At 41.1% G+C, this 19,424-nt stretch overlaps 2 protein-coding genes across 2 annotated transcripts; both read left to right on the forward strand.

The window, feature by feature from the left end:
• Positions 1–2,500: 2,500 nt before the first annotated feature.
• On the forward strand, positions 2,501–19,296 carry LOC308173469 (uncharacterized protein; the record flags this gene model as incomplete). Its single annotated transcript, XM_080548500.1, has 9 exons — positions 2,501–2,564; positions 3,013–3,282; positions 4,370–4,651; positions 4,914–5,027; positions 16,273–16,353; positions 16,575–16,844; positions 18,054–18,335; positions 18,596–18,709; positions 19,271–19,296. The coding sequence occupies 9 exons, from the start codon at positions 2,501–2,503 to the stop codon at positions 19,294–19,296; spliced, it is 1,503 nt and encodes a 500-aa protein (XP_080404626.1).
• LOC308173389 (H-2 class II histocompatibility antigen, A-U alpha chain-like) lies at positions 12,072–14,131 on the forward strand. Its single transcript, XM_080548406.1, has 4 exons — positions 12,072–12,145; positions 12,671–12,919; positions 13,305–13,586; positions 13,832–14,131. Exons 1-4 carry the CDS (start codon positions 12,088–12,090, stop codon positions 13,951–13,953), a joined length of 711 nt encoding a protein of 236 aa, XP_080404532.1. The 5' UTR covers positions 12,072–12,087; the 3' UTR covers positions 13,954–14,131.
• Positions 19,297–19,424: the final 128 nt, after the last annotated feature.

Here is a 19,424-nt window from a genome sequence, read left to right on the forward strand (position 1 = left end):
TCATAACATGCTAACACTATCAATGCTAACCTTGTGCACTATTAAGAATGGGCCGCCAATCTAATGTCAGTTCTATTACATTCAGGGAGTGCTTGTAAAATAAATGTAAACATTTAGGTAATGTAAGCTTAAACGCAAAACATATGCCATTATATGATTTGGCAAATTACAATCAATAACTCACACAAAGGCAATTGACAATTGCTCTGAATTTTAATTTAATTTTAATTTAATTAGCTCTGACTTTCAAGATTGTAGGATTGTATTTTTTGTTGTTTTGTTGTTGTTATTGATCAATATCAATAAAACGTAATATCAATAGAACTATGTGACTTTTGCTTAACTTTTTATAGTTTGAATACAATCTTATTTTAATCAATATTAATCAATTTCACACCAAGAGAACCAAAGGGGTTAAAAAAAGAACTCTTGCCTTACACTTACACATGGGGCGGCTGTGGTTCAGGAGGTAGAGCCGGTGTAGGTAAACGATGGCTGTGGGGTGTTCGGGGTCCTGCCATTACAGATGACGTATCACAGTATGATTGGCTGTGATGACATAACACATTATGATTGGCTGTGATGACGTAACACATTATGATTGGCTGCAGAGCCGCAAACGGAAGCCATCTGGGTTACAGGAGCAGGCTAGTTTGCTAACGTTAGCAAACAATGTCAATGTGAACTCCACCCTAACCCTAATTCTAACCCTAACCCTAACCTTAACCTTAACCTTAACCTTAACCCTAACGATGTAACCCAGATGGCTTCCGTTTACGGCTCTGCAGCCAATCATAATGTGTTACGTCATCACAGCCAATCATAATGTGTTACGTCATCACAGCCAATCATAATGTGTTACGTCATCTGTAATGGCAGGACCCCGAACAGTAACAGACCCGAACCCATCATCCATCTACGTCTAATGATCGCATGGTCTGCTGTTCGATTTCTGGTTGGCCATGTGTCGAGTGGTCCTTGGGCAAGACACTGAACCCCAAATTGCTCCCAATGAGCGGGCCGGTGCCATGCATGGTAGCTTGCCGCCATTGGTGTGTGAATGTGTGAATGAGAGGCCGTTGTAAAGTGCTTTGGAATAAGGTGTTATATAAGTCTGCCCATTTACACTTCACCCCCCTTTAAACCTTTAACCTTCTCCTCTGCAGGGACCCTATATTGGTCACAACAACAATGTGACCAAATAGTTTTTACCCATTGACTTATATAATATCTAACATATCCAAAATATAAATGGATGGCTCATGAGGCCAGGAAAGGCAGTTTCTGGATGCTGCGAACTTAAAAAATATGGCATTCTGTGGAAACATTTGTTGAAGCACTGCATGCTGACGTCATCAATAAAGCACAAACTGTCAGTTATGGGCTGCATTTCAGATACAGGGAATGCAATCTTTTTCCTTTCCTTTACCACCATCATAGAGGTGATCCATTTTGCCTGGGGTCTTTACATCACTCGTGAAATTGGTTTATATTGCCTTTGTTGGCAATAAATAAGACTTGATACAGCAGATGGAAATATTGAAACCCAAAGTTACTATAAAATATAGTTGACCAGATGAAATACAAAGTTTATAGTACTTTTCAATGGGGCAACATGCTTTTTGGCATTATTCTCAATTAGACTGCAGTACCACCAAGTAACCAAGGGACAATCAGGGGCTTCAAACTCTCTCTAGCTGTTCCTCTGGTTTAACCTTCAGGTCTCCTGCTAACAGGTTCACTCAGCATGTGAGCGTGATTCCCTGAGACAGTGTTGTTGCTGTTCCTTGTGGAGAGTTGAGCCTGCCTGTTGGTGATGAGGTGGGTCAGGTAGGGCCACTATAGGATACAGGCTGCCTGTCGGTGATGAGGTGGGTCAGGTAGGGTCACTATAGGATACAGGCTGATTAACAGGTCAGGTAGGGCTACTATAGGATACAGGCTGATTAACAGGTCAGGTAGGGCTACTATAGGATACAGCCTGTCTGTCGGTGATGAGGTGGGTCAGGTAGGGCTGCTATAGGATACAGGCTGCCTGTTGGTGATGAGGTGGGTCAGGTAGGGCCACTTACAGGCTGATTAACAGGTCAGGTAGGGCCACTATAGGATACAGGCTGATTAACAGGTCAGGTGGTCACAACAATATCCTGGCAGGGTTAGGGTTAGTGAGACGGGCTTCACTCAGCATCACTTTGATAAACCTGATGGTATTGGATCAAATAGTGCTGGTGGGTGAACTGTATATATACAGACGTTAATATATATATATATATATATATATATATATATATATATATATATATATATATATATATATATATATATACTGGCTTACTATTCTCTCACACAACTTTCAGTGAAAGATACCAGTCCTTACAATGTCTGCCTAGCAACATGTGACTCTTTGTTTCTGGGGTAGGAGATTGGCCTGTTTGTTTGAAGAGTAGCTAAAGTCCTGCTCGGTTTCCTCTTATTGAACACAGTGGCTTGGCAGAGGAACATGTCGATGTCAACTCTCTTACACATTTGCATTGTCCTGGGATTATCCACTCTGAATGGAGCAGGTACGTTCCACTATAACATGATGCTTTTAACTGATTAACTTTAACAGTATAATGTATTTGGTAATTGAATTGTTGTTATATTTTACTGTTGTATCTATACGGTATCTATTGGCTCATTTTGAATGTACAGACATTTCAGAGAGCATTACAACAATAGCAGTCTGTAAAATATTATGAGATTTCACTTCTCATTAAATAATTAAACATTCAGTTTAATCACATGAGCACAGAGCCCTGTTGGATGCTACAGACAATATGAATGATTTGCATCCGAGCTCGATGGTTCTGATGTGATATTATGCAGTTTGGTGATCACCACTAACCCTAAATAACAGTATTATATTATACTTAATAGAAGGCAAATGGGGTATGTTTTTATCCATTATTGTATAACTAGTGAAAACCAGAGCCTTTTTCAGCATTTATTTGTATTGTTTTTCTCTTTTAGATGGATATTATTATCACAGTGTGTATCACTGCCTGTACAGCTCTCCTGATCTGCATGATATAGAGTTTATAGACTCTTATATTTTTAATCAGATAGAGTTCATCAGATTCAACAGCACTGTGGGCAAGTTTGTTGGGTACACAGAGATTGGTATACATAATGCAGAGATCTGGAATAATGGTCCTCAACTGGCTGGAGAGAAAGCAGAGCTGGAGAGGGTCTGCAAGCAACACGCTGATGCTCTCTACAGAGCCATACTGGATAAGTCAGGTGAGCAGCCCTCCTGACCACAGCAGTTTACCATCCCTGACTGACCAGATGTTCATGTTAATGTGATGTTAGTGTGATGTTAATGTGATGTTCATGTTAATGTGATGTTAATGTGATATTAGTGTTAATGTGATGTTAATGTTAATGTGATGTTAATATGATGTTAATGTGATGTTAATGTGATGTTAATGTGATGTTAATGTTAGTGTGATGTTAGGGTTAATGTGATGTTAATGTTAATGTTAATGTGATGTTAGTGTTAATTTGATGTTAGTGTTAATGTGATGTTAATGTTAATGTTAGTGTGATGTTAATGTTAATGTTAGTGTGATGTTAATGTGATGTTAGTGTTAATGTTAGTGTGATGTTAATGTGATGTTAGTGTTAATGTTAGTGTGATGTTAGTGTTAATGTTAGTGTGATGTTAGTGTCAATGTGATGTTAATGTTAGTGTGATGTTAGTGTTAATGTTAGTGTTAATGTTAGTGTGATGTTAGTGTTAATGTTAGTGTTAATGTTCATGTGATGTTAATGTTAATGTGATGTTAGTGTGATGTTAATGTGATGTTAGTGTGATGTTAATGTGATGTTAGTGTGTCGTTTGTGAATAAGAAAACATTTGTAGAGATTCCTGATGGATATGACGATAGAGCTAATAATAATAATAGGATCAGAAATGTTGTTCTTGTCCATCAGCTGTGGGAGGTTTTATATTGAATGATCATGGATACTGTAGCTACAATCATTGAACACGTACATCACTGTTATATTATACTGTTGTTTTCCTCAGGGAAGCATCAGAAACAAACATTTCTATTGGCTCATTTTGAATGTACATAAGTTTCAGAGAGCATTACAACAATAGCAGTCTGTAAAATATTATGAGATTTCACTTCTCATTAAAGAATTAAACATTCAAGTTTAATCACATGAGAACAGAGCCTTGTTGGATGCTACAGACAATATGAATGATTTGCATCCGAGCTCGATGGTTCTGATGTGATATTATGCAGTCTGGTGATCAGGACTAACCCTAAATAACAGTAATCTGAGTTGTCATTAAAGTTTTCCATTTCCACTCCATCAGCTAAGCCTTATGTCAGACTCAGCTCAGTGGCGCCCCCCAGTGGAAGACACCCTGCCATGCTGATTTGCAGCGTCTACGACTTCTACCCCAAACAAATCACTGTGACTTGGACAAGGGACGGACAGGACGTGAAGACAGACGTGACCTCCACTGCGGAGCTGGCCGATGGGGACTGGTACTACCAGGTCCACTCCCACCTGGAGTACACGCCCAGATCTGGAGAGAAGATCTCCTGTATGGTGCACCACGCCAGCCTCCGAGACACCCTAGTGACAGAGTGGAGTAAGTGTTATTACAGGGAGGTTTATTATAAGTGTTAGAATGGTGTTTTGGGTGAGGAAGTTATCAGATATGTGAGTTGGGTGTTTTAAAAAGTGTTTTAATGTGTGTTTGAGTGGTGAAGGATAAACAAGTATTAGTTTATCAGACACTGAACAGGCCTTGCTGTAGTAACAGGGAACATGCATTATGTTATCTACGTGGTTTGTAGAATCTGATTGCTGCTTTTGTGTAAAAAAACAAATCCATCATTTCTCTTTGGCAGACCCGTCCCTGCCTGAGTCTGAGAGGAGTAAGATCGCGATCGGAGCGTCAGGACTGGTGCTGGGACTGGTGTTAGCGTTAGCAGGGCTGATCTACTACAAGAGGAAAGCCAATGGTGAGGGTCGTCTTGTGAGGAAAACATAGACAATATGCAAACATCCATCTGGAATTGCATGCTCTATTAAGGGTTATCTGTGTAGACACATTAACCATCCATGCTCTATTAAGGGTTATCTGTGTAGACACATTAACCATCCATGTTCTATTAAGGGTTATCTGTGGAGACACATTAACCATCCATGCTCTATTAAGGGTTATCTGTGTAGACACATTAACCATCCATGTTCTATTAAGGGTTATCTGTGGAGACACATTAACCATCCATGCTCTATTAAGGGTTATCTGTGGAGACACAGTAACCATCCATGTTCTATTAAGGGTTATCTGTGTAGACACATTAACCATCCATGCTCTATTAAGGGTTATCTGTGTAGACACATTAACCATCCATGCTCTATTAAGGGTTATCTGTGGAGACACATTAACCATCCATGTTCTATTAAGGGTTATCTGTGTAGACACATTAACCATCCATGCTCTATTAAGGGTTATCTGTGGAGACACATTAACCATCCATGCTCTATTAAGGGTTATCTGTGGAGACACATTAACCATCCATGTTCTATTAAGGGTTATCTGTGTAGACACATTAACCATCCATGCTCTATTAAGGGTTATCTGTGTAGACACATTAACCATCCATGCTCTATTAAGGGTTATCTGTGTAGACACATTAACCATCCATGCTCTATTAAGGGTTATCTGTGTAGACACATTAACCATCCGAATATAACTGTCAAGCTGATCAAGATTTTTTCAACATTCATTTGGAGAAACATCATTCTGCCTATGAGTCTTTATTACTGAAAGTCATTTTTATTCAACATTATACATCACATCGCTACTGTCTTGTATACATTTGGAGTGATATACGATTGTACATTACAGTTTCCTTTTTACATCAGGAGGTCACTGCTACAGTATGTTGATTCATTTATGAAAATATCAAGATTACTAATTTTCTCTCTCTCTCTCTCTCTCTCTCTCTCTCTCTCTCTCTCTCTCTCTCTCTCTCTCTCTCTCTCTCTCTCTCTCTCTCATTTATTTCCGTAACAGGGCGGATTCTGGTACCAAATAACTAATGTGAGAATCCTGTTCAAATGAATTACTACTTATTCATTTGTAAAATATGTCATGATAGTCATTCATTTGATTGCCAATTGTTTGTTATCTTTTCAGGCTTGCAGGCACATTGCTGTAACCACTGCTGACAGGTGGACCCACTACAGCTGTCCTTAGATCACAGTAGGCCTGAAATGAGGCCTTGTCATAGAAGCTGATTACAATGCAGAGCTTTACTGAACCAATAGCTGCTGTTGCCTTTAACTTCTCAGATATCAATAGATTGATTATATCCTGTGTATTTGTAGAAGTTATATTCCTTTCAATTTACAATTATTATTTTTATCTTAAACTTGAATGCAATAAATCAGCTACAGTGAGATATGAAATGATACAATTCTACGTTGTTAGAATGGGAGTGATGAAGATTAGGTCTGGGGTCAAGTCCATCTGAATATGACTCAACTGACAGGAACAGGCAATGAAGAAGAATGTCATCTAGTGACATCTAGTGGGGATGTTTGAAAACACGGATGAAATATAATATGTAGGACGGATTGTTACTGTCACTGTTTTGCATTTCTTTTGGAATTTCTAGTCCATTTTCTATCATCATGAAATGGACTTAAAGCCTTTCACTGGTGTTGGGATATTTGAGTGAGCAGCCCAATAGTTGGCAACTGAGCTTAGGAACTTTAGAGGCACGTCTTTGTGTGTCTTCCTATTGTATTTGACAGGCCAGATCAACATATTGATTTTATATTTTCTCTGCACTAATATAAAGTGAATGAGTAGTGAATGCTGAGAGTAGTGTGTGTGTGTGTGTGTGTGTGTGTGTGTGTGTGTGTGTGTGTGTGTGTGTGATTTTTGGAGAGGGGGTAAAGTAAACTGTTTGATTAATACACAGGTTTTGCTGTTGTTCTTATGTTCTGATATGTTTTTAAAGGTACAATCACACTGTAGTAAACGCTTCGTAAACCTTAATCAGACAGTAAAAGCAGGTTTTATGTGATTGATATATATTGAGCTTCTCTCAAAGGCTTGTGTTGCTCATCTTCTGCTTGAACGTGGTGGTGGTTTGAGACCGTTATATTCCTGATCTAACCAGTTGCCTTTATAAGAATATGGCAAAAGCTTTTCAATAAACAATTTTAAAGGTATTGTTGTTTTGTCTCTCACTTTCACTGGGGTTGAGTTTCAGTTAATCACATCATGGATGAGCTGACAATGCTGAATTCCAGTTTGAGAGCTCAGAATGTGATCTGTGAACCAGAAACTGAGCAACTGGAGATTGTTGTGTTTTTTAAGTACATTTTTTTGAGTCGGGCAGTCCCACTCATATTTTTCATTTTATTGGACAGATACAGTGAAGACAGACAGGAAAGTAAGGAGAAGAAGGGACAGAGAGAGGGCATGTCAGCAGGGCACGGGCCGGATTCAAACCCACGCCGACATGGGCATATGTGTGCACTGTAGACCGCGGTGCTAGACCACTGGACCACCCCAGGCCATGGTACTAGACCACTGGACCACCCCAGGCCATGGTGCTAGACCAATGGACCACCCCCGGCCATGGTGCTAGACCACTGGACCACCCCAGGCCACGGTGCTAGACCACTGGACCACCCTAGGCCATGGTGCTAGACCACTGGACCACCCCAGGCCATGGTGCTAGACCACTGGACCACCCTAGGCCATGGTGCTAGACCACTGGACCACCCCAGGCCATGGTGCTAGACCACTGGACCACCCCAGGCCAAGGTGCTAGACCACTGGACCACCCCAGGCCACGGTGCTAGACCACTGGACCACCCCAGGCCACGGTGCTAGACCACTGGACCACCCCAGGCCATGGTACTAGACCACTGGACCACCCCAGGCCATGGTGCTAGACCACTGGACCACCCTAGGCCACCTCAAATTATTTTCTATCAGATAAAAGACATTCTGCACCCACTGTGTCAAAAGATGCTCAGCGTGTAAGCTAAAGAGAGTGTCTAGAAAGAGAGCAGGCCCACACACTGCAAGACACAATCACTCCACATTCCATCGCCCATTCCCCTTATACTGCAATTCTTGCAGCATGTCATAAATGCTACCTCTAGTAGGGCTCTATACAGAACATTAAACCTAGGGAGTCAAACATAATTTGTGTGGATAGAGAATTTGTAATGTTTCTACCTTTGCTACTATCTGGGGCTAATTGTTTTGTTGCCACTGGTTGCCATGGTAACAGACACCCTCCCGATGAGGCCAGGTACCTGTGATGTCATGGGTGGGTCCTCAGACAGACTCTCTCTACACAACAGGGTTGTTTCAGGTCAGCTGGAGGAACGATCACTTTGCTCTGTGGCTCCTGAAGCCACGCTGACGGGCTCGTTTACCATCAGGGCATCGATGCTGATTCAGATCATATCAATGTTTGGCTTCTAAAATACGACCTCTGACCCTGCTTATCCACCTGTTTTCATTATCAATAATAATGAACCAGCATGACTGATGTTCACAATGTCAGCTAAATGGTCATGTGATACAACCTCATTGGGTTTAGCTTGCTTGGCTCTGGGGAGTGGGTTTTGTTTAGCCTCCAATAACAGACGCTTAAACAAGTTAGAACAGGTTATCGTTGTGCAGATTTAAAATGGCTGTAGGTGACAGTTTCAACAATTCTCCACTTTCAGAGTATGAGATGAGTACTGCATGTATGTTCATCCACACGCTTTTCTGTTCTCATTTGTTGAATTGTTCCTAAGCTGTAAAGTCTCACCAACGTACACGACACAACATGACACAGCACTGCACATCACGACACAACACATCACAACACAGCACAACACAGCACAACACAACACAACACAACACAACATGACACAACACAGCACTGCACATCACGACACAACACAACACAACACATCACGACACAACACAACACAACACGACACAACATGACACAGCACTGCATATCACGACACAACACAACACAACACAACACAACACATCACAACACAACACAACACAACACAACACAACACAACACAACACAACACAACACAATACAACACAACACATCACAACACAACACAACACAACACAACACAACACAACACAACACATCACATCACAACACATCACAACACATCACAACACAACACAACACAACACAACACAATACATCACAACACGACACAACACAACACAACACGACACAACACAACACAACACAACACAACAGGTTCTAAGGAGCTATCAGTCCTACCTGTGCTCAAATAACATTTCTCTCAAACATTCCTTTACCTAGTAACTGGTGATGACCTCACCCTCAGCATTTCTATGGGTTCAGTTTAAAAACAACTTCAGGGACTTTTATGGACTGGTTTGTCTGGACAGGTGTGTTTCCATGTTGTGGTCACATGGGACCTGTGTGAGCTTATCACAACAACTGCATTCCATCAGACGAGCAGATCTGCCATCCTGTACAGCAGCTGATGGGATGGATCCACTGGCTCAGGCTGCTGGGACGCAATTCAATCATTTAACCATCATAAGCCACAACTAACAACTAGTCACAACTAACATCATAAGCCACAACTAACACCATAAGCCAGTCACAACTAACATCATTGATATGTCATAAGTGAATACTGTAGGGCTGTAGTACTGTAGGGCAACCTATACACAACTTAAATTGGATGCAATATTTGGAATTCAGTTCATTAAAGCCTGTGTTTAATTCACTTCATTAAAGCCTGTGTTTAAGGTGGGCCTTGGATGTGGATCCTACAAGTGAAGCTCACCAGAACACCTTGGATACTTGCACCCCATCTTGTCCTCCCATCTCCCCCTCCCATCTCCCCCTCCCATTTCCCCCTCCCATCTCCCCCTCCTATCTCCCCCTCCCATCTCCCCCTCCCATCTCCCCCTCCTATCTCCCCCTCCTATCTCCCCCTCCCATCTCCCCCTCCCATCTCCCCCTCCCATCTCCCCCTCCTATCTCCCCCTCCTATCTCCCCCTCCCATCTCCCCCTCCCATCTCCCCCTCCCATCTCCCCCTCCCATCTCCCCCTCCCATCTCCCCCTCCAATCTCCCCCTCCTATCTCCCCCTCCTCCCATCTCCCCCTCCCATCTCCCCCTCCAATCTCCCCCTCCCATCTCCCCCTCCCATCTCCCCCTCCCATCTCCCCCTCCCATCTCCCCCTCCCATCTCCCCCAGCAGCTCCAGTGGATGACTAACTGGGTATCAAGCCCGGTTATCAGAGCACCAAGACTACATTAGCCTAATGTCTGAAACCTACACTTCAATTCCATACTTCTATAGGACACTCAACACAGATGATCCCTTTGTCCTATTAAGTAATAGTAATTAGTCATTATTATAGTAGTTAATAGTTGGTAATGTTATTCTTTTTAATATAGATTTTAGTCCAAGTAGATAAGTAGATGTTGTGCTCTGATAATACGCTAGGTCTTTATCTATCATAACTCTCTTATACTACAGCTAGCTTCCCTGCTTGCTAGACAACTACTGTATCCTCTCTGAAAAGAACATTCTCCTGGTAACTACTGATGAAGCCGTTTGGAGCGACTCTATTGGTTGAATGGTTTTAGAGCTCTGGGGACTTTTCCAGACAGGTTTTTTCAGAGCCGGTTGTCTCCCTCCCCCAGGTCTGTGCTGCGAGCAGGAAAGTTTCATTTAAGTCAAGTGTATTTATATAACACATGTTCATACAAGCAAATGTAGCACACAGTGCTTAACAGAATAAGGAAGGATAAATAAAAACATGGTTCTGATAAATGAAAACATGTTTCAGATAAATAAAAACTTAGTTACATAAAACAAGAAAAACAAAGCAAGACAGATAATATATGAAAAGGACAATAACACGTTTAAGAGAAAATAGTGAAAAGATGTAATTATGAGACAAGTGCAGCTAGGCCTACATGTCTTAAGATCTCGCTTAAAGGTTCCCATGGTTTCAGCCATTCTTAGGTTTTCTGGCAAGTTATTCCAGAGGCTGGGGGCATAAAAACTGATTAAAGTCCTTCATCATAATAACACATTTGCCCTGTACTTGTAACATCCTCTGAGTGCAGATGTCCTACATATTCGTTACATGTAATTACATTATGTTACACCTGCAACTGTATTCATTCCATTTAGTGTCCATGTCCTCATCTAATTGATGAGGCATTATCAATTACATTTTCATAGAAAGAGACATATTGAACAAACCCTTATCACATGTCCCTCCTTGTTGTAGGCATCACATATGAGACAGTTAGAGAACTTGAACTTGATTCAGTTTAATGAACTTAACCAAGTTCAATGGAATAGAACTGCACACTTATGGAACCTAATGTGCAACACTACTCTATGCTTGTTATAACCCTGATAGTACCAAGCTGTCAGGTGTTGGTCTTTAGTATGTTGTTATAACCCTGATAGTACCAAGCTGTCAGGTGTTGGTCTTTAGTATGTTGTTATAATCCTGATAGTACCAAGCTGTCAGGTGTTGGTCTTTAGTATGTTGTTATAACCCTGATAGTACCAAGCTGTCAGGTGTTGGTTTTTAGTATGTTGTTCACTGAGGTTTCTGCTGGGAGATGACAGATTACTGACCATGTTCACTACGACACACAAACGAACAGGGTTTCTCCAGTGTGTTGCAGGGAATGGTCATTCCACAATACAACACCAGCATATGTAGAGCCATCACAATTGATTAGGTAATAATTAGTCAATCACTCTGTTGATGATTCCAGAAATCACACCTCAGATGATTCTCCATTAAACATGAAGACAAGCCTGAACAGCAATGTGAGCGTCTACCTAGCAACAACTGACAAACAAACTCTGATTGGTCCTACTGCGCAAGAGGCTGCCTCCGGGGGAAAAAACCTCTCAGTTCCCTCTCAGTGAAGTTTGACGCTGGTCAGAAGGTAACTCTGGTTCTCTGTGTCCTCCTGTCTCTACACGGCCGTCTGTAAAGTGAACATGAAGGGTTCTGTGACCGTCCTCATCCTCTCCTGCCTGCTCCGTGTGGAGGCCAAAGGTAAGTGTCTGAACAGGTGATTATTGAGATGATTCTGTCACCAAAAAGTGCTGCTAGGTTACCCCAAACCTACAGTATGGTCATGTTTGTCAGCCTGATTTAAACATTTGCAGCTACTTCCTTCAGGCCGAAGGATCGATGGTATCATTGTCCTTGAAGGGGTATATTGTAGAGTTGAAATCCCACCTGGGAACACCACCACTAGTGTTCCCTTGAGTAAGGCACTTAGCCCTCAGTTACTCAAGGGAGACTGTCCCTGTCATCTGTAATTGTAAGTTGCTTTGGATAAAGGCGTCTGCTAAATGGTAAAAATGTCAAATGTAATGTAAATGTGTATTTTTCATGTATTTCTAACGACTCTTCATGAAATTGAGAATTCAAATATTCTAATTATTATTATGCATAATAATCTTCTACAACCCTACTATTGACATTACAATTTCAATTTGATGCTACTCTGTAAAACATTGATGGATCTGAATCTGATAAATCTATATTCATCATGTTTCTTGTGTCCGTTTTCAGTTCTGCATGATGATATATTTACAACAGGATGCTCAGATAGAACCGGAGATCAGATGTATGGACTTGATGGTGATCAGATCTGGTATGCAGACTTTGTGAAAGAGAAAGGAGAGATGTCTCTTCCTCCATTTGCTGACCCATTTGGAATGGAAGATGGAATCTATCAGCAAGCTGTAGCTAACCAGCAAGTATGCAAAGCAAACATAGCTAATAGTATCCAAGCGTACAAGAACCCACCAGAGGCCATACGTAAGTGAACATTTCAGATACATTTAATTCAAATCATAATATCCTTCAGATTTTGTTTCATTTGTATCAAATTATTGTACATTATTTTGTGTCAAATAGTAGGACTTCAAGTTCTTCAGGATATTAGCCTTTTAGGACAAACACCAGCATGAATACCAAACAAAAGTCTTAATCTTTATTACAGCACATAACGCCTACTCATAGCCTACTCATATAGCCTACTCATACAGCCTTCTCATACAGCCTACTCATGAACTGACACAACAGATTAAATGCTCATAAGAGGCAGCCTAATGATTACCCAAGCCTCCCCACCGTGTCCAGATATGACAGCATGATCAGTGTTTTCAGAGGGGAAGGTGATACTAACTGGGTTCCCCTACAGACGCTCCTCACAGCTCCATCTATCCCAGGGACGATGTGGAGCTGGGGACGGAGAACACTCTCATCTGTCACGTCAACGGATACTACCCTCCACCTGCGACAGTCTGGTGGACCAAGAACAACAATAATGTGACAGCGGGGGTGAGAATCAGCAATCCCTACCCCAACAACGACCGAACGTTCAACCAGTTCTCCATCCTGACCATCACCCCAGAGGAGGGAGACATCTACAGCTGCAGTGTGGGACACAAGTCTCTCACTGAGCCCCTTACACGGATATGGGGTGGGTCTCATTTAATGGACAGTTTAGTGTGTAATTTAGTGTGTACCTAAGTGTAATTGGCAGTAGCATACAAAAGTGTTACCGCAAAGTGTACTACCATGGAAAATACTTCATTTTCAACATGCCATCATCACATTGAATGTTTACAGTAATAGCTAAGCTATTTCATGAATGTGTGTATGTGTGTGTGTGTGTGTGTGTGTGTGTGTGTGTGTGTGTGTCTGTGTGTGTGTGTTCCTCCCCAGAGCCCGAGGTGAACCAGCCCAGTGTGGGTCCTGCTGTGTTCTGTGGCGTGGGCCTGACTCTAGGGCTGCTGGGAGTGGCTACTGGAACATTCTTCCTCATCAAAGGAAACGAGTGCAACTAAGATCTCAATCAGAGGGGCTGAGAAGACACTAGGGACAAACACCTGAATCTGTTAAAGTCCTTTGTAATGTGGAAACATCACGGGAAGATGAAATGCAGGGAAATCAGGCTGTTTCAGATACTTTTTTGTACTTAATTAAACATAATGTCTACTGTTGATATATTATTGCCATAACATACTAACACAATATCAATGCTTACCTTGTGCACTATTAAGAATGGGTCGCCAATCTAATGTCAGTTCTACTACATTCAGAGAGTGTTTGTAAAAATAAAGAAAATCTTTATTTTTAGGTAATGTAAGCTTAAAGGCAAATTGCAATATTAATCAATAACTCACACAAATGTAGGGTGAAATGTGGGAATTTGCTCTGAATGCTCTGATTTAGAATTTGAATTTACTCTGAATTGGAAGATATTAAAGTTTGTTGTTGTTTTTTTGTTGTTATTGGTCAATATCAATAAAAATGTAATATCAATACAACTATGAGAGTTTTGCTTAACTTAACATTTTACAGTTTGTACACAATTGTATCCAATTTGAATCAATATTAATCAATTTCACTCCAAGAGAACCAAAGGGTACCTACTCTACTGCAAGGTTACTCTTGCCTTACGCTTCACCCCCCTTTAACCTTTAACCTTCTCCTCTGACGGACCCTATATTAGTCACAGCACCAATCTGACCAATTTTTTTTTAACCATTGTCTCATATAATATCTAACATATCCATCTACAAAATATAAATGGATGGCTCATGAGGCCAGGAAAGGCAGTTTCTGGAGGCTGCGATCTTTAAAAATATGGCATTCTGTGGGAATATTTGTTAAAGCACTGCATGCTGACGTCATCAGTAAAGCAGAAAGACTCGATAATAGAAAATATATATATAGATATTGGAACCCAAAGTTGCTGTACAATATAGTTGGCCAGATGAAATACAAAGCATATAATACATTTCAATGTTGGCATCATTCACAATTAGACTGCAGTACCCCCAAGTATCCAAGGGCCGATCAGGGGCTTCAAACTCTCTCTAGCTGTTCCTCTGGTTTAACCTTCAGGTCTCCTGCTAGCAGGTTCACTCAGCATGTGAGCGTGATTCCCTGAGACAGTGTTGTTGCTGTTCCTTGTGGAGAGTTGAGCCTGCCTGTTGGTGATGAGGTGGGTCAGGTAGGGCCACTATAGGATACAGGCTGATTAACAGGTCAGGTAGGGCCACTATAGGATACAGGCTGATTAACAGGTCAGGTAGGGCCACTATAGGATACAGGCTGCCTGTTGGTGATGAGGTGGGTCAGGTAGGGCCACTATACTAAAGGATACAGGCTGCCTGTTGGTGATGAGGTGGGTCAGGTAGGGCCACTATACTAAAGGATACAGGCTGCCTGTTGGTGATGAGGTGGGTCAGGTAGGGCCACTATACTAAAGGATACAGGCTGCCTGTTGGTGATGAGGTGGGTCAGGTAGGGCTACTAAAGGATACAGGCTGCCTGTTGGTGATGAGGTGGGTCAGGTAGGGCTACTAAAGGATACAGGCTGCCTGTTGGTGATGAGGTGGGTCAGGTAGGGCTACTATAGGATACAGGCTGATTAACAGGTCAGGTAGGGCTACTATAGGATACAGGCTGATTAACAGGTCAGGTAGGGCTACTATAGGATACAGGCTGATTAACAGGTCAGGTAGAGCCACTATAGGATACAGGCTGATTAACAGGTCAGGTAGGGCTACTATAGGATACAGGCTGATTAACAGGTCAGGTAGGGCCACTATAGGATACAGGCTGATTAACAGGTCAGGTAGGGCTACTATAGGATACAGCCTGCCTGTTGGTGATGAGGTGGGTCAGGTAGGGCTACTATAGGATACAGGCTGATTAACAGGTCAGGTAGGGCCACTATAGGATACAGGCTGATTAACAGGTCAGGTAGGGCCACTATAGGATACAGGCTGATTAACAGGTCAGGTAGAGCCACTATAGGATACAGGCTGATTAACAGGTCAGGTAGGGCCACTATAGGATACAGGCTGATTAACAGGTCAGGTGGTCACAACAGTATCCTGGCAGGGTTAGGGTTAGTGAGACGGGCTTCACTCAGCAGCACTTTGATAAACCTGATGGTATTGGATCAAATAGTGCTGGTGGGTGAACTGTATATATACTGGCTTACTATTCTCTCACACAACTTTCAGTGAACGTTACCAGTCCTTACAACGTCTGCCTAGCAACATATGACTCTTTGTTTCTGGGGTAGTAGATTGGCCTGTTTGTTTGAAGAGTAGCTAAAGTCCTGCTCGGTTTCCTCTTATTGAACACAGTGGCTGGGCAGAGGAACATGTCGATGTCAACTCTCTTACACATTTGCTTTGCCCTGGGATTATCCACTCTGAATGGAGCAGGTACGTTCCACTATAATATTATTATTGATGTACAGTATAATGTATCTGATAATTGACCAATTATTGTACAAATATCCAAATATCAATATCCCTGGAATATCAGCCAACTATTTGAATTCCATAGAAGGCAAATAGAGTATGTTTTTATCCATTACTGTATGGAAAACTAGTGAAAACCAGTGCCCTTTTCAGCATCTATTTGTATTGTTTTTCTCTTTTAGATGGATATTATGAATACGTTGTGAGACACTGCCTGTACAGCTCTCCTGATCTGCCTGATATAGAGTTTACAGACTCTTATATTTTCAATCAGATAGAGTACGTCAGATTCAACAGCACTGTGGGCAAGTATGTTGGGTACACAGAGTTTGGTATACAGAATGCAGACGCCTGGAATAAAGGTCCTGAACTGGCTGTAGAGAAAACGCTGCTGGAGGGGTACTGCAAGCCTAACGCTGGTATTTCCTACAGTCACATACTGGATAAGTCAGGTGAGCAGCCCTCCTGACCACAGCAGTTTACCATCCCTGACTGACCAGATGTTCATGTTAATGTGATGTTAGTGTTAATGTGATGTTAGGGTTAATGTGATGTTAATGTTAATGTTAATGTGATGTTAGTGTTAATTTGATGTTAGTGTTAATGTGATGTTAATGTTAATGTTAGTGTGATGTTAATGTGATATTAGTGTTAATGTGATGTTAGGGTTAATGTGATGTTAATGTTAATGTTAATGTGATGTTAGTGTTAATTTGATGTTAGTGTTAATGTGATGTTAATGTTAATGTTAGTGTGATGTTAATGTTAATGTGATGTTAGTGTTAATGTGATGTTAATGTTAATGTGATGTTAATGTTAATGTGATGTTAGTGTTAATGTGATGTTAATGTTAATGTGATGTTAGTGTTAATGTGATGTTAATGTTAATGTGATGTTAGTGTTAATGTTAGTGTGATGTTAGTGTGATGTTAGTGTTAATGTTAGTGTGATGTTAATGTGATGTTAGTGTTAATGTTAGTGTGATGTTAGTGTTAATGTTAGTGTGATGTTAGTGTCAATGTGATGTTAATGTTAGTGTGATGTTAGTGTTAATGTTAGTGTTAATGTTAGTGTGATGTTAGTGTTAATGTTAGTGTTAATGTTCATGTGATGTTAATGTTAATGTGATGTTAGTGTGATGTTAATGTGATGTTAATGTGATGTTAGTGTGTCGTTTGTGAATAAGAAAACATTTGTAGAGATTCCTGATGGATATGACGATAGAGCTAATAATAATAATAGGATCAGAAATGTTGTTCTTGTACATCAGCTGTGGGAGGTTTTATATTGAATGATCATGGATACTGTAGCTACAATCATTGAACACGTACATCACTGTTATATTATACTGTTGTTTTTCTCATAGAAGCATCAGAAACAAACATTTCTATTGGCTCATTTTGAATGTACATAAGTTTCAGAGAGCATTACAACAATAGCAGTCTGTAAAATATTATGAGATTTCACTTCTCATTAAAGAATTAAACATTCAAGTTTAATCACATGAGAACAGAGCCTTGTTGGATGCTACAGACAATATGAATGATTTGCATCCGAGCTCGATGGTTCTGATGTGATATTATGCAGTCTGGTGATCAGGACTAACCCTAAATAACAGTAATCTGAGTTGTCATTAAAGTTTTCCATTTCCACTCCATCAGCTAAGCCTTATGTCAGACTCAGCTCAGTGGCGCCCCCCAGTGGAAGACACCCTGCCATGCTGATTTGCAGCGTCTACGACTTCTACCCCAAACAAATCACTGTGACTTGGACAAGGGACGGACAGGACGTGAAGACAGACGTGACCTCCACTGCGGAGCTGGCCGATGGGGACTGGTACTACCAGGTCCACTCCCACCTGGAGTACACGCCCAGATCTGGAGAGAAGATCTCCTGTATGGTGCACCACGCCAGCCTCCGAGACACCCTAGTGACAGAGTGGAGTAAGTGTTATTACAGGGAGGTTTATTATAAGTGTTAGAATGGTGTTTTGGGTGAGGAAGTTATCAGATATGTGAGTTGGGTGTTTTAAAAAGTGTTTTAATGTGTGTTTGAGTGGTGAAGGATAAACAAGTATTAGTTTATCAGACACTGAACAGGCCTTGCTGTAGTAACAGGGAACATGCATTATGTTATCTACGTGGTTTGTAGAATCTGATTGCTGCTTTTGTGTAAAAACAAATCCATCATTTCTCTTTGACAGACCCGTCCCTGCCTGAGTCTGAGAGGAACAAGATCGCGATCGGAGCGTCAGGACTGGTGCTGGGACTGGTGTTAGCGTTAGCAGGGCTGATCTACTATAAGAGGAAAGCCAATGGTGAGGGTCGTCTTGTGAGGAAAACATAGACAATATGCAAACATCCATCTGGAATTGCATGCTCTATTAAGGGTTATCTGTGTAGACACATTAACCATCCATGCTCTATTAAGGGTTATCTGTGTAGACACATTAACCATCCATGTTCTATTAAGGGTTATCTGTGGAGACACATTAACCATCCATGCTCTATTAAGGGTTATCTGTGTAGACACATTAACCATCCGAATATAACTGTCAAGCTGATCAAGTTTTTTTCAACATTCATTTGGAGAAACATCATTCTGCCTATGAGTCTTTATTACTGAAAGTCATTTTTATTCAACATTATACATCACATCGCTACTGTCTTGTATACATTTGGAGTGATATACGATTGTACATTACAGTTTCCTTTTTACATCAGGAGGTCACTGCTACAGTATGTTGATTCATTTATGAAAATATCAAGATTACTAATTTTCTCTCTCTCTCTCTCTCTCTCTCTCTCTCTCTCTCTCTCTCTCTCTCTCTCTCTCTCTCTCTCTCTCTCTCTCTCTCTCTCATTTATTTCCGTAACAGGGCGGATTCTGGTACCAAATAACTAATGTGAGAATCCTGTTCAAATGAATTACTACTTATTCATTTGTAAAATATGTCACGATAGTCATTCATTTGATTGCCAATTGTTTGTTGTGTTTTCAGGCTTGCAGGCACATTGCTGTAACCACTGCTG

Source organism: Nansenia antarctica (genome assembly GCF_963989245.1).
Source record: "Nansenia antarctica genome assembly, chromosome: 18".
Taxonomy (NCBI): Eukaryota; Metazoa; Chordata; class Actinopteri; order Argentiniformes; family Microstomatidae; genus Nansenia; species Nansenia antarctica.